This window comes from Halichoeres trimaculatus, unplaced genomic scaffold (assembly GCF_033239565.1).
Source record: "Halichoeres trimaculatus isolate MK-OKI-2021-1 unplaced genomic scaffold, fHalTri1.1 fHalTri1_scaffold_10, whole genome shotgun sequence".
NCBI lineage: Eukaryota > Metazoa > Chordata > Actinopteri > Labriformes > Labridae > Halichoeres > Halichoeres trimaculatus.
In genome coordinates, this window is record NW_027437187.1 from 33,632,084 (window position 1) to 33,648,414 (window position 16,331).

At 41.9% G+C, this 16,331-nt stretch overlaps 1 protein-coding gene across 1 annotated transcript in view; it reads left to right on the forward strand.

The window, feature by feature from the left end:
• The first annotated feature begins 332 nt into the window (after positions 1-332).
• Positions 333-16,331, forward strand: part of lsp1a (lymphocyte specific protein 1 a) — a 67,418-nt gene continuing 51,419 nt past the window's right edge. The window contains exons 1-2 of the mRNA XM_074677719.1: positions 333-384; positions 14,491-14,710. Coding sequence (XP_074533820.1) covers positions 345-384; positions 14,491-14,710 — 260 coding nt within the window. The 5' untranslated portion in view covers positions 333-344. The remainder of the gene's footprint in view (positions 385-14,490; positions 14,711-16,331) is intronic.

Here is a 16,331-nt window from a genome sequence, read left to right on the forward strand (position 1 = left end):
CAGCCCCTGAATTGGGACACAGCTAAAGTATTTTTTCGTAGTTACTTGAGACCTCTGCATGTTGGCCAGAAAAATACCAAACACCAAGCCCCTCCCTCTGGACCAACCACCAGCTAGAAACATAAACTATGCTAATTTACCAGGATAGATCAAATTAACATAAAAAATGAAAGCAGATGAATGAAAACCATACCATGTATGTATTCACATTATTTTTAAAATCAGACTTAGCATATAAACACAAAGAAACAAACCCTGCTTACCTTGTTAAGATGGTTTCATCCCCAATCAACACACCTGAGCTGCTCCTCCCCTCCTTTAGAAGGAGACTTCACCCACAGCTCATGCTGCACCAAAGGAGCCTGTGGAGGAGCAGAGGAGCAGGTGGGCTAAATGAAATAACTACAACCACTGAGGAAACATGCATGTGTGTGTGTGTGTGAGTGTCTGTATCTTTGTCACAGAGGTGATGGTGTTTCAATGTTTCCTTTAGAAGTGAATCAGGCCACTCGGTCAAAGCTGTTGTGCAGGTTTTCAGTCAGTAGGGGGCGTATTTGAGCTGTTTTTTGTGCTGCTTGGATGATAACCTGATCATGCTGTAAAATATTTGTCTAAAAAGATCTAAGGCTTTCATTCATTCATTTTTTTTTAATTGTTCTTTTTTTATTTTTATTTTTTCCAGAAGATTTTGAAGATATGTAGATGAGTTTGTACAGCACCTATTATAAGTATTCACCCCCTTGGATGTTGTTCCCTTTGAGTGCTCTCATGAATCAACCATGGTCAATAAAATTTGGCTTTTTAACACAAAAATTTGTCGGAAAAAACTCTTTAATGCCAGAGTGAAAAAAGTTAAAACATAAAAGTAAAAAAAAAGTAAACATAATTGTTTGCATAATTATTCACCCCCTTCCAATCAGAATTTTGTTGATGCACCTTTGGGTGCAACTACAGCAGTAAGTCTGTGTGGATAAGTGTCAATCAGTCTTGTACCTCTGCCCACAGCAATTTTGCTTCCATCCTTCTTCTTCAAAAGGGGGTGATTAATTATGCAAACAATTATATTTCTTTATATATTTTTATTTCATTTACATTAATTTGTAGAAATATTTTTTCACTTCTGTGTTAAAGAGTTTTTTCCAATAAATTTTATTATTAAAAAAGCCAAATTTTATTGACCATGATTGATTTATGAAAGCACTAAAAGGGTAAAACTTCCAAGGGGGTGAATACTTATGATAGGCACTGTATTTCAGATTTTGTAGCCACTGCAGCAACTTTTAACGCCTTATACAAAATGAACGCTGTTTACAGTCACACACACACAAAATGAGTTTTATTTTAGATCATCTCCATCTCTCTCTGTGTGCTGAGTGAATTTTCCATGGTGTCATCCTGCTGTAGAGTTTCAGACCTGATGACTGTCACCCGAGCACACGCTAATAACCCAGCCGGGCTGTAAACTCATTTGTCCTTCTTACGTCCAGCCAGCCAGCCGGAGGGAGGTCGTCGTAAAAGTTCAGGGAGTGTTGTTACATTTAGTGCCTGCTCAAAATCTCATTAACTCTGCTCGTTTGCCCCTGAGGGCCGTATGGTTTCACTTTCAGCGCTCTGCGCAGGCTTCAGAGAGTCTGTTCAGCTTCAGCCGCTCTCTGCTCTTATTTCTGTCATCTGTGAATGAAGGATGATTGATTTCTTTTTGGATTGAGCACTTCTCTGCAGTGCACGCTCCCTGAACACTGCAGCCCTAAAATGCAACCAAATCTGGCGTCCACATCTGGTTCCTGCAGGTTTTACAGCAGGCAGAGAGCAGGCGGGAGTTCACTATGAAGACTCCTCTTCTAGAGAGCTCAGGAAGAGTTTTTGAGATGTTTCAAAACGCTTTCAGAATACAAAACTCTATGAGACTGAAATATTTTTGGGTGCGAGGGGTCATCAAAGTTACCGCAGTTCTTTGAGTGTCCACTAGAGGCTTCCTTGAAAAGTGAGCCAACCCCCATTTGATGCTTACTAAAACCTTCACATGCAATGAAAAATATGTTTGCAATGTGAAAAAGTCTTTATAGATTTTCCTTTTTTTAGAATGACTTTGGGGTTAAAAGGTCCCATATTATACCAAAATCACTCTATAAAGTCTTTTAGTGAAATTTGTGGGTCTTTGTCTTTCCTCCCAGCCCACAAAATGTGATATTTAATGACAAAACCTGTACTTAGTAGAGCTTGTGAATGTAAAGTCCTGAGCTAAAACGAGCTGTTTGGATTTTGGGGATTTGTCGACATCAGCGATTCCCTTTTTTGGCCAATCAGGAGCAAGTCTGACCTGATTGGTCCACCGGAGCAGATGCCCCCGAGCCCCCCTCCCCGCCCACTATCACAGCCCTCACTGCTCTGTTTTTGGCTGTAAACAGCCACATAGTTCCATGCACAAGCTTCCCATCTCGGAAGAAGACAAGAGTAAGTGTCTAGAGTTCATTTATCAAGGAAATGTTCCAGCTACACTCAGTAAAACTGTGCATGTGTGTGCTAGTCACTTCACGGCCGACTGCTTTTCCAACTTTGGTCAGTCCAACAGAGGGCTAGCCAATAGACTGGTCCTGAATCCAGGCGCATTACCAACCATCCTCCAACAAACCTGGGACCCTGGAAATGTGAGTATTTTAAATGCTGTGTGCTGTGGAGCAGATGTAAGAGCTTTTCCTCAGTGTCCCCCCTGTCTCTGTGTTAGCTTCAGGATGCTAGCTTTAGCTGCAGTTAGCCTGTTGTTTTAGCCTGTAATGTTACGGTAAACGAGCTTCACTGTTTTCTAAACATTGTGCCTGAGTATCATCAGCCCAGTTTGTTTTTTGAATCAGATTTCTGATGCTTTAAGTGTCTAAAATCATTCTCAGTAAATTCCCTGTTCTGTCTTTCACCACTTTTAACACACATTTAGTTTTATCTCCTATGTCGTCCTGGTCACCCTGACTCAGCAGGACATTTTGTTCCTCCTCTCCGCTGCATTCTTCCATCCACTGGTAAAGTCACCCCTACATCCCTGCTCTCAACACGTCCCCTCTCGCTGTAAAGCCTCTGGTGGGGGGCTGTGAAATAACTGTGCAGCCATAAAAACCATCCTGACTCCAGCTCATAAAACCTGGAGGAGGCGCAGCGATACACAAACATAGTTTAACTTCTCTCCTCTCTGTTCTTCAAGTCGGTTAAAATCCCCCAGAGTCAGACCGTCTCTGAGGCACCATCATCACTTCCAAGAAAGCTTCCACTCTTGTGGTTTAGAGAAAACACTGGTGGTTTTATAAATGACAGGCAGAGGCTTGTTTGTGCGTTTGGGACACAGGCTGTGCAAACAAGAAGGTCTGGCATTTTACTTTCAGCGTTAATCACTTTTTACACTTTTTATTCGACATCTTGCTCAGCAGCCCAACAACTTGTAACTTCAGGTTGTTACAGATGTGAAACCAATCTCACAGAGAACTGTTCATCTGTAAAATTAATCCCAAATTTAATCACTTCATACATTTTTTTTTGGTTAAATCATGAGTTGATACTTCAGAGAAACTTTTCCCATCAGCTGTACTTTTAGCTTTCTGTAATTGGAAACCAGTGAAGCATGCTACAACCGTAGCAACCGTGGCAAGCAATTTCTAACACGGCGTGTCTTGCTTGTGTCAGATTCTCATGTCCAAACTTGATCCAGAAACCCAGGACATATCATACATATCATATCATCAACATGATAAATAAATCCCTCATAAAACTGCTAAAAATGTAGAAGAAAGAAGAAGAAATATGAAATTTGTGTGATGCAGCTGAAGTTGTATTCTTTTTTTTTTTCTTACAGCTGCGCTCATGAAATCATCTTTATATTTTTTTTCATTTGCTATGTTTTTTTAAATTGCGCTAAGAAAAAAAACCACTAAACTGATTTTGTAAAATAAAGAATAAATAATTACTTAAGATTTTTTTTGAAAAAAAGTTTCAAAAACTGCCCAAAGTCAACCTCCTCATCAATTGAAAGGTTTTGTATCTGTGGCATGTTGAGGTTCCATTCGTGGCAGCAGTAGCGCTCCACCTCTTTCGGCATGACTTCACACTTCTGAAAAGTACACCACCATTTGTCTGTCACTCTTTCTTTCACGTCTCCAGCTGTGGCTCCAGGAGCGACATGACTGTGCCTCGTCTCTCTCTACCCGTTCTAACTCCATCTGACGAATTTCAGCATCAGTTCATTCGGGTTCATAAAGATATCCCCTTGGCTCTGTGCTAGATGTAATGTTATCTTCATCAGTGTCGTAGTCAGACATGTTATCGTTAACTTTTTTAAGTTGCAATGATGGTGACAATGCGCGCCGGGCAGCTGGATGCACCGCGCAGCGCAGTGATACGCAGCAGAAAGTAGTGCCAAGCGATAACGGAGTCTGACTTTTTTTTTCCGGTTTGCAGTTTTGTGATGCAAATTTATCACTCTTTTGAACACAAATCGTTTTGAGAGGAAAAACGCTTTATTTTTGTGACCCCAGCCATGTTGCCGGACTACTTTCGTCTGGACCAAAACCGCACCAGATCTCGCGTCACAGGACGCTGACAGGGGTAAGACAGCGCTGATGCACGTAACTACAGATGAGGATGCCGTACAGGTCCATGTCAAAAAATCCGAACTATCCCTTTAAGTCACCAGCCCACTGGGCGTGCTGTGATTAGCTGATGTAGCCACGTCTACTCTCTGCTCAGAAACATCCTGAAACAACCAAAACATCAACATACAGGCTGAGGAAGGGGTTGAGGCAGACACAGACACCGACACACATGAATAGAGGCTTGTAGGAGATTGAGCAGGATTATTCCTGTAAAAGTTGACATTTTATTTTGTTTTGTTTTTAAACCCTGCAGACTCTCACTTTAAGTCTTTCAGGATGAACCTAAGTCTCATGAAGATCATGTGAAGATCTCATGCCATTCTTTTTAGAATTGAGCATTTTGACCAGTTTACAGATTTAGTGATTTCTAAAGCATACGAATATTTAGAGATTTGAAAATCTACATGTTTAGTCTGAACATCCAGCTATGCTTGAAATAAAAAATAGCAGAAAACCCCCTCTTTAAAAGATCCCAATTTCCTTGTTTTAAATCAAAGTTGGTTAAGATAGTTTTAACATTTAATGTTTTTCCGATGCAGAAACAGATGATCACAGTGACGTCAGAGTGAATTTATAAAGTCTACAGATAGATTTTCTCTTAAAGAAAAGTTTCATTATGAGCTCGATGTCAGAAGATCTGTTTTCATAGAAACCACCTTTATTTACCGCTGCAGGCAGAGATCATGTTCGCTAAGAGCTGCATGAAACACTCAGTAATTTATGACACCGTCCTTCAGTCAGTGCTGTAATAAGCTACAGACAGAGACAGATCTCTCTCTGTGTCGTCTTCAGCCTCAGATCTTTATGATACCAGATCCTCTTTCTCCTCGTCAGCTCCTCTCCTGCTTGTTTGCACGTTTTAATCATCAGAAGAATCTGAAACTCAACCCGTCTGCTGATATTAGCAGCAGCACAATGAGGCTCTGTGCTGCTCGTCCTCTGCCAGGGTTAAAGGTTTGATTCCCAGGAACGTTTCTGCACGTAGGAGGAGATCTGGAGGGCATCTTTCTCCCAAAGTTCAGAGACGTGAAGAGATAATAAAAATGTCACAAAAAGCTTTTTAACATTCACGGATCAGTGGCGTCCTGCTCCTCGGTGTCAGGCGAGGAGAGGAGCAGCTCAGAGTGGGAGGTGATGAGCGCATCCAGAGGAGGAGAGGCAGAAACACGTTGTGGTTTCAGGTCAACACTCCCCGAGCCGTCACACGGATCAGCAGCTCTCCCTCTGACCTCCCCTCCTCCTCCTCCTCCTCCCTGAGGGAGTCAACAAACCGCTCTTCAGTTCAGAGGAGCCGAGCTTTAATCCCACTTCAGCTAAACAAGCAAAACAGACTTTTAGTGCTTTTAAAACCTTTCAAACTCTTTACCCTAATCACAGGTTGAGCCTGCTGGGTTTACAGAAGCAGTTTGTGCTTTAATGAAGTTCACCTTCTGTCACTCTGGACTTTGTTGTTGCAGATCAGCTTTTGTTCACGACATTTCTCAGTGTACTTTGCTAACATCAATTATTTTTAACGGTTCATGTTTAGGTCACAAAAACAACATCTCTAAAGGCCTCAAGGGGAAAAAAAACAACTGTGTATGGAGAGCAAAAGCAGGTGAAACACAATCCAACACCACAACATCTGACTTCCATCAGCAGCACTGCAAAAAAATGAAATCTTATCAAGTATTTTTGTCTCATTTTGAGTAAAAATTGTCTTAAAGGTCCCATATCCTGCTCTTTTTCTGCAGTTTAATATGTATCATTGATGTCTTCATGAAATGGTAGTAACATGTTTTGGTCCAAAAAGCCAATAAATCAAGCACAGCAGCATTGTTTCCAGGCTCTCATAGCCCCTCTGTTCAGAACGCTCTGATTTAGTGGGCGTGGCCTTCATATGTAAATGATCCACCGCTGATACCGCCCCGCTCTTCCACGTCACTGAGAGCGGTGCCACGAGCTCTGAGTGCACAATGTTTAGAAGAGAGCGAAGCTCATTTACCGTAACATTACAGGCTAAAACAACAGGCTAACTGCAGCTAAAGTTAGCATCCTGACGCTAACACAGAGACAGGGGAGGGGGGGCACTGAGGAAAAGCTCTTCCATCTGCTCCACAGCACACAGCATTTAAAATACTCACATTTCCAGGGTCCCAGGTTTGTTGGTGGATGGTTGGTAATGCGCCTGGATTCAGGACCAGTCTATTGGCTAGCCCTCTGTTGGACTGTCCAAAGTTGGAAAGCAGTCAGCCGTGAAGTGGCTAGCACACACATGCACAGTTTTACTGAGTGTAGCTGGAACATTTCCTTGATAAATGAACTCTAGACACTTAGTCTGTCTTCTTCTGGGATGGGAAGCTTGTGCATGGAACTATGTGGCTGTTTACAGCCAAAAACAGAGCAGTGATGGCTCTTCAACTTTGGCATTCTCCTCCTGGGGAGGGGAGTGGGTGGGGAGGGGGTTAAGGGGTATCTGCTCCGGTGGACCAGTCAGGTCAGACTTGCTCCTGATTGGTCAAAAAAGGGAATCACTGACGTCGGCAAATCCCCAAAATCCAAACAGCTCGCTTTAGGTCAGTATTTTACATTCACAAGCACTACTAAGTACAGGTTTTGTCATTAAATGTCACATTTTGTGGGCTGAGAGGAAAGCCAGAGACCCCAAATTTCACTAAAAGAGTTTGAAAGTGATCTTGAAAAAGTCTCCCTTCTAGATATTTTCCTCATTGTAATCCATGCTTTAAAACAGGATTATTAGCACCAATATTGCTGGTTACAGGTTATTTTAAATTGCTACTCCTTAGCTTCCACTTCGAGTTGTCCAGGGCTAGATTGATTTACAGCACGTCTAAGTCTCTATTACAACACCATGCCAGCTGATTAATTTTAGTAGAGAAGAGATAAAACAGAGAGATCTGTATTTATCTGTGATAAAAACGATTTCAGTGATTAATTTTGTAGTGATGGTGGACATAGGAGCCTAACTGTCAGACAGAAGAGCAGAAGAAAGATAAACAGGAGAGTGATACAGCCCGAGCTAAAGGTTAGCTCGGGCTAAAGGCTACCACAAAGTTGTAATTTTATCCTTATAATTTCCATGCCAAAAATGTAAGTTTATTTGTTTTGGTTTTCTGAAATATGCTCCATTGTGGCCGCTTTTTTATGATCCAGAGTTTCACAAGTTAACCCTTAGTGTTTGGTCTGTTTTCTGTCCTGAAAGCAAACAGATTGACCTGTGTGAGGGTACCATTAGCTTTTGGGTTCTCTATGTGTGACAGGAGGAGATTAAAGTGAACTTATCTATTTTAATTAGTCGTATTGACATCCCAAAATCTGATGGTGTTGATATTTTGATTTCATGTTTACAGTAAGAACCAAAGTCCAGGGTTTATAAGCCTAGCTTATCAAAAATGCTGTGTCCAGTGGCAAACAGTTAGCCAAGCCTTTCCCATAATATTAAGTAAGTCACAAAGAAGCAGGTTCCTTTTCCTGTTCATGCTGCTGAAGTTAAGGTGAAATTTCTGTGTAACTCAGTGTTTACTGTGAAACTGAGACCTGCTGAGACAGGTTGAGCCTTTTCCTTTCTTTACAGAGGCGTTGGTTGGGGTCATTTATCGCTAACATCTGCCTACATTGGGACCTGTACATCACATGATGATAAAATAAAACACTGAACTTGGTCTGAAAAGTCAGTTTCCGTTTATTTAAGACTCCACTCTCATGACTTCCAGCTCGGCTGAACCCACTGTTTGCCGAGCGCTCTCAGGTCAACCGTCTCCCTGCTCTTCACACTTCAACAAACAAACCTTACGTCTTTGTCTCCACCCCTCAAACACCACCCCCTCCCATTTCCAACACACCGCCGTTGCTACAGCTACCCACTCATCACCATTCATCCTCCCCCTGAGTGTCAGTGGGTCTTGCTTGGTGGCGAGTCAGACAAAAGGGCATTCTGGGAAGTGGATCCAAAGCATGAATCACCCTCCTTAGGAGCTCGGGGCCCGTAAAGTACAGCAGCAGTTTTTGAGGATTGACCTGAACCCGAACCTTGACTCTCAGACGCTTGAAAAACAAAAAAACACCTTTCTGTTTGAATACTGGTGTTTAATTGGACAAACCCTGGAAAGCATCAGCGACTGATTCTCCAGAGAAGTGATGTTTCTCACAGCCCTCTTTCATCCAAGCCCACCTCCATCCATCAGCAGAGAAACAAAACGTCGGCTGCTTCACTCTCAGCTCCAGTGTTTGGTTTCTGGACGTTATCTGCAGACGCCAGATCCTGGAGGAGAAGCTGTGAGGATTTAAGAGGTGAAATGCCTCTTTAACGTCTCTGTTTTCACAGCTGTGTTTACAGATGTAAACTCACAGCTCTGAGCCTGTCGGGATTTTACTACATAATAAAATCTGAGCAGCTTTAGGAAACATTTGTAGTTTTATTTTTTAATGCTGACTTATTTCAAGAGGCTGAGCTACATGAAACTGGCTCAGAGTGGCTCCTGGTTTTCTCAGAGCATGTTTTCCCATGTTTTGGTGTTTTTCCACCTCTGCATCCACTTGCTCACTCTTCTTCACAGGTTATTAACAGCTTAAAGTTACTTTTTGTGTTTGGGATCTTCTGAAGTGGTGGTTAAAATACCAATAACTGCAATGGGAAAAGCTCTCAGGAGTTGATTTTGGTCTTATCGTTTTCTTTTTTTTTTTTTTTTTTTTTTTTTTTTACCTTTGATTGAGCTAGATCAGAGTTATTTTGCCTTAGCTCACCTGAGTTTAAGTTATTCGAGAGCCACAAAATGTGATCTTCACAATAAAGACAAAAAAGTGTATAAAATGCTTAACATAGTAAATATACAGTAAATAATAATCTAAATGAGAGGGTTTTGAGTTCATAAATTTGTGAATGTGATGTCTTAGTTGTTAAATTAAAAAAATGCAAATATTTTCAAATATTAAAAAATGTATAATTTCATAACTCTACAAAAATACATAATTTAATAAGTCGCAAACTTTTTTATATTTTTTTAAATAGCAAAAAGTTTCTATAGAAATTTTTAAAAACATGCAAATATGTGAAAATTCCAGAAATTCTGAAATTTCAAAAATTTGCCGGAATGCCATAATTTTGTATTATGTCAATTTTTGAAAAAAGTAAAAATTTAAAAAATTTGTTACATTTTCAAAAAATGAAATTCAAATAATTTGCAGTAATTCCAAAGAGTTTGAAGTTTCACAAAAAAATTCAAAAATTTGCAAAATCTTCAGAAATTTGAGACATTTTTTTTGTCTAGATTTAAAAAAAAGGTTTAAAAAATGAAATTAAAAAATATTGCCAAAAGTTCAAAAAAATTGGCAAAAGCCTCAAAAGAATTGAAAGCTTTATTGCAAGGTGGAATGCACTTTTAAAAAAAAAAAATGTTAATGCATGTTTAAATTTAGGTTTAATGTCTGTAATCGTCAATACCCTCTGTATGAAAAACAAAAATTCTTTATTTTATTTATTGTTTTTCGAAAGCTACAAGGAGCTGTTTGCAGTCGAGCTGCACAAGGCTCCAGAGCCACAGGTTGCAGAGCCTTGAGCTAGATAAGCTTTTACATTCTCATTTCCCATCTCAACGCTATGCTAGCTATGCTAATTTTTTTTAATCATAGCTAATTTTTTTTTAATCATAGCTAATTTTACCATGGCATCCTTTCCCACTCAGATCACTACAAATATGATGTAGTTTGAAACTGGGAGGCTTTACATCCTAAGAATTTGTTTTGCTAATGAAATGCTTTAAAGACAATCCAATAAAGGTTATACATTATTAAGCTCTTCCACAGCAATGTTTATGGTAAAATGACCAATGGCAGCCATGGGACTATGATGTTAAGAGACAGTTTTATCTTTAATTTTTGACTCGGGGTAGAGCTAGGTTAGTTGCTTTCCCCAATTTTCAGTCTTTATCCTAAGCTAGGCTTACAAAGTTCCACCTCTCAGCTACACACTGGAGAGATATATGAGTCATTTTATTGTTCAGAAAGTCGATAAAAAGCTTACAGACCAAATTTACAGGTCTCAGAGCAAACTTGATAAACAGCATCTGGTTAGTATTAGCATCTCAGACAACGAGATAGAGGGTTCAACGAGATCAGCATTGGTCAGGACAAAAATATAACTGCCTTTTTACCATCTTTACCAAGAGTGTGTTTCTGTAAGTTTGGAGCTACAGGATTTACACTGAATCATTCAGCAGAACGTTGGCCAACCTTCGTTATCTCAGCTGTGACAGATAAGCTAATGACGCTAAGTTCGAGAAGCTAACTTTAGTTCAACTAGAGCTCTTTTGACAAGAGCTAAAAGTGATGTACGATCACCAAAGAACAAGAACTAGAACAAGCAGATGATCTCCCAACAGGCAAAGAGACATGACGAACAATGCAGCTAGGAGCTAATGGTAGGCTAACTTTAGCTAACGTTGGTTTTAATCTTAAAGATAAATTTATATTTGTTTACAGTAAATTCATAATCTGCTGCCTCAGATACGAGGTCAGTTTACCTTAGAACAGATGGAGACATCCTTTATTTTATTTATGTTGAGTTGATGTAGTGGTTGACTGCAAAACTTTATCCAAAGAAGACACTTTTCTCTGTTCAGATGTGTCTTAGGAAAGGGTAAAAGATGCACCCCATTTCCCAGCATCTCAAGATACTTGAGCCCAGGTTCCACCAATTGGTTAGGTCGGTTTGTCTCGGTACCGCGCGCATTTTGTGCCGTTTCCACTAACTCATCCCGGGACAGATCCCCAAATAACTGAGACAAGCCGTCCCTCTTTTTGGGGCCCTTTCGTATGGGTGCTAGACTGAACCGATCCACTCTCAGAAGGTGGAGCTACAACACTGCAGACCGTTGATTGGTCAAAAGAATCGTCACTTCCTGTGCGTCAGCGGCTGCATTTCTCCTGGCGGCACACAGACTTCTCTGTCACTTTAACTGCTGCTGTCAGAACCCCCATTGAGGCTGCTTTAACTATTTTTATTATTATAACTAGCATTACTATTATTGCTATTATTATTATTATTATTGATATTGTTATTGATATTATTATTATTATTATCACTAATATTGTCACTATTATTATGATTATTATTATTGCCAGTACTTTTATTTTTATTACTATTGCTATTGTTTGTATTTATTTTGTATTTTGCTGTATAGAACCTGTGTTTTTATTTATCTTCTTTCTACTCTTATCTATTCTGCACATCTTTTTTGTACTACAGTGTTACTTGCTGCTGGAATCGGAATTTCCTGAGGGAACCCTCCCAAAGGATTAATAAAGTTCCTATCTAATCTAATCTAATCTAATCTGAAACAAAGCTTGATTGTTCTTCGTATCAAAGAGCTACATGCTAATCACAGAGGGGACAAAATGCTGCATGTCTTCATCTGTGCTCTTTGATTACTGTGGGTGCTTCCCAATGTGCCAAAATGCAGTCTCCTATCTCCTCTCTCCTCCGCGACACCGGAAGTACTTTGTGAGCAGCCATATTGGAGGACATTCCAAAGCGCCAAATGTGCTCGGAGGAGAGAGGAGAGAGGAGAGAGGAGACTGGGCTGGAGGAGGCATAATCGAGGAAACACAAGTGCAGGCTTCGCGGAAGTCTTTTCACTGACAGACACGCCCCCTTGTGACGTATCAGAGCCGGCCACAAAGCGTCAGCTGTCAACATGTGTGAAACGTGAGCACCATGGAGCAAGATACGCTGTTTAAGTGTAAAACCTGGCTCACACTTCAGGCATCTCGCCCGATTTAACCCAGATTCGGTCCTCCCCACAATCAGGGAAGAAATCTGGTCGGGAACTAAAATCAGCCCCGACGTTCGGCAAAGATTATCTTCTAGTGTGAGCAGTTGACAGATGAATCTTTAGCCCCACGATCGTCTCACAGACTCGTCGGAGCTGCCTCGATAATTTTCCAACATGTTTGATTTTTATCTGGATGATTACAACATTCATTCTCACTGAGGATGACAACAGACAGTTAGAAAGAGCCACAGAGACCGGATAACAGACAACAAGGCTCAAAGTGAAACTGAAAGGCTCCGGGTCAGCTCCACTGGCTCACTCCAGCCAGTTCAATAATGCCTTTAAAAATAACACATAACCACGCTATTTTCATACAGTAGCAAACTGTTGTTTTATCAGTGATGGGTGTGAGATCACGCCATTATTGGCTGATACAGCAACAGTTTCACCTCTGTCCCTCTGCGTGCGCGTAATGGATGAAAGGCACGGCTGCAGACAGCTCCGCTTCTCTCTCCTCCTGTCCCACCAGTGCGCTAAGCAGTGCTTATAGCAGAATAAACACATTATTTATGAACACAAAGTGGCCCCAACATAAGAATTAAAAACTATCAATCTGGGCCTGGGAAAACGTGACATTTTTCTTGTTCATTCATGAACATATTCATGTTAAACTGATGTAAAAGTGAATATGAATTTTCCGTGGTCGAGCGCCCTGTTGTTTACATTATTTTCCTTAATTTAGTTTCTCCCGTGTGTTCAGACCGGTTTATCCAGCTGTGACGCCGCCATCACAACAAGACTGACGTCATGTGACGCTCCGGAGGAGAGGACATCTCAATGCTCATAAAATGAACCTCCTCGTCTCCTCTCTCCTCTCTTCGTTTCCTCGCGTCTCTGGCATGCATCTCTGGTGGGCGGGACTAAGACGCAAGTGGAGGAGGCGTGGATGTAACTTTGGAGCTTTGAGAAGCACCCTGTGTCGTGTTTTTCTTCTTCGTTGGATTTATTAACGGGGTAAACTGTGTCGCGCTGCTACGGCGTCACACTATTGTTTAACAGCTGCAACTTTCGGCATCTGCCTTACACGCCGCCTACCACGAGAGGGCACAGTTTGCTGGTTAACACACCTGCTCAATGATACAATGCATTGTGGGTTAGTTGCTAGGTTACGGTAGCTGTTGCTGTCAATATGTGTAATAATGTTGGATATTTTCTTTATGAACTTGTCATTGTTAGTGTAAGGGTCGGTTTGGGACCACATTCTGCTAATTGAAAAGCGCTGGCACAGACGATGTTGTTTGAAACTGAGCGGCTGCAGAAGCTGAACTGGAATCCCATCATTGTCTCAGGAGTTGATTATAGCCTTATCTTTGTTTTTGTTTTTAACCTTGGGCTGACCAATGCTAACCATTTCCCCCACATTTCAAGTCTTCATGCTGAACTGGGCTGACAAAAACCCAACCTCCTGGTCTGGGCTGAACCGTACATCCTGACTTGATGGATTCAGTAAAGTTACATTCGCCTGCAGCTCAGAGAGGAGCAAACAAACCTCCTTTCACTTTGTTTCCCTCCCGCTGTTTTGGGCTTATCTGTTGGAAGGAGATTGAAATGTCGGGCCGGGGATCAGGGATGATTCAGTTCTGGTTTTCTTGTCTTTGGGGGGGACTGTGGGTGGGGGTATCATCTTTCATTCCCCCCTCAGGGAAGACCACATGACCCGACATAACAGAGAGAAGCAGCAGAAAAAAAAAAGGGAAAGAGAGATGTTGGGCCCCACAGCTCCGAGCTCTTCAATGAAAACCACATGTAGGACAGAGGGAGGGGGGTGAGGTGTGTGTGTGAGTGTGTGTGAGTGTGTAAAAGAGGAGGGGGGTTAGTGTAATGACTCAAAACCCAGCCTCCGACTGAAAGAGGAGGGAGTCGCTCTGAGCTTCGCTGACATTCCCAACAAGCATTGCAGGGGAGAGACGTGTGTGAGTTCGAGAAAGACAGAGGACGAGTGTGTGTGTGTGTGTGTGTGTGTGTTTGTGTGAAACCACCAGAAGAGGCTTCAACTGTGAACACACTCTCAAACGTATAATTTCCAGCTCCTGGGCTTGGAGGACGCTGCCTTCATTGTCGTGGTGAAGAAAAGAAGAAAGAGAAGAGGGGAGAAAGTTTTAGTGAGAGCGTCCGGCGTGATCTGTTCGTTTCTACGGGAGAAAGAAGAAGAATTAGACGCAGCAGAAAAGAAGAAAAAGAGGCCAACATGTCCAACGCTCTGCTGAGGAGAAACTCCAGCAAACAAGGTTTACAAAACCTCATGAGGTATGTGGTCGATCAGTTTCTGTTTGTTTCTTTTGTGCACACAGAGAAGCAGCTCGGGTTAATGTTTGAGCTCTAAAAAACACGACAGATCTCACTCTGAGGATCAAACAAAGCATTTCATATCCACACATGAGGATAAAGAGGGGTGTGTGTGCTCTAGAGACGTCTGTGTTAATGGGAACGCTGGGATTACTGGGAGTGTTTTGGGTCACGCAGGATTTTGGGGGGATTTGGGGTTTTGATTTACCTCCGCTGGCTCTGATTAATCATAACAAAGGAGGCAGATTAAAAATCCATTCCACTCATAAATCTGCGTTATTTCCCTTTTTAAAGTTTAGTCAGTGGATTACGGACTCACTGGAAATGTAGGAGTGAGTTTCCCAGAGTCCAGACTTGACGCCTGAGGCTTCACTGAAAAAAGGGGAAGTGGTGTCGGTGACCTGTGCCAGAGGTGAAAGGTCGGCCGAGTCGGTCTTTTGTTTTCTGGGAGCTTTCAGGTGGCGGCACGTCCTGTCTGCGGGGAAGACGGCGTTTCTGTTTCATCCTGTTTCAGCTTTCAGCGGTTTGTAACGGAGGAGATAATTACAGCTCATCCCGCTGATGGAGTCGCTCTGTGATGTGGGGATTATTTGTCAGATTAGACATTCACAAAGTCATAAATTCAGCAGAGAGATACTCCCGACCGTGTGAGGAGACGCTGACCAATCTGGGCGTGACGTCACTCTTTACCTCAAAGCAGCTGCATCCTTTCCTTTCTACCATCATCACACACACGAAGCAAGTGTGAGCAACAACTGTTGACACGTTGTCTGATTCTTACATAACTCAGTCACATCTCGAGGTGTTGGTTCTCCCTGAGCTGACCCCAGTGAAACTGGACTTTGATAAAGTCAAAATAGACTCAGTTTGGATTTAAAGAGACAGTTTGTTATTTGGGATGAGGTGTGTGAGGTTCCTGGGATGGGTACCGTTCACGTTTAAAACGATACGGTACTGATGCCCGGTACCTGGCAATTGGTACTGGTACTTTTTTGTGTTTATGTGGTTAAAAATATAAATTGGTTCTATGATAAAATCTCAATTATTTTCCAATTTAACAAATTTATTCTTCAATATATAACCTTACAATGCTGCCTTCATGTCCGGCATGGAAAATCGCCTACTCTCCCACTCCCTCACAGTCACAAAGATGCATTTAGGTACCTAAACATGGTACCTTTTTGATTGTACATGAATTGGTACCCGCTACTTTTGACTAAATTCGGTCGATACCAGTGGCGATTGCTCTAAGACTACAAGGGAAGCTCAGCTTCCCCTAAAATGTCCCCAAAAAAGTGTTGATATGTTCTGCTGTGTGAACATTTCATTGACTAAATCTGCGCTAGAATTCCTTCATCTTTAGTTCAGAATCAGCTCCACCTCCTTCTCATTCATCCCGCAGCGTCTCAGCGCTTTAACACAGTCGGACGCTGAGCGTCTTCTGACTTCAGCGGGGAAGCGTAGAGTGGGTTGTTCCACTGTGGAAACTGGACGGTCATTGGACAAACGCTGGGCTTTGTCCCGCCCATCGGACGCTCAGCGTCTCTGGGGGTCTATGAGGCAGTGGGCTGGCCTGGACGCT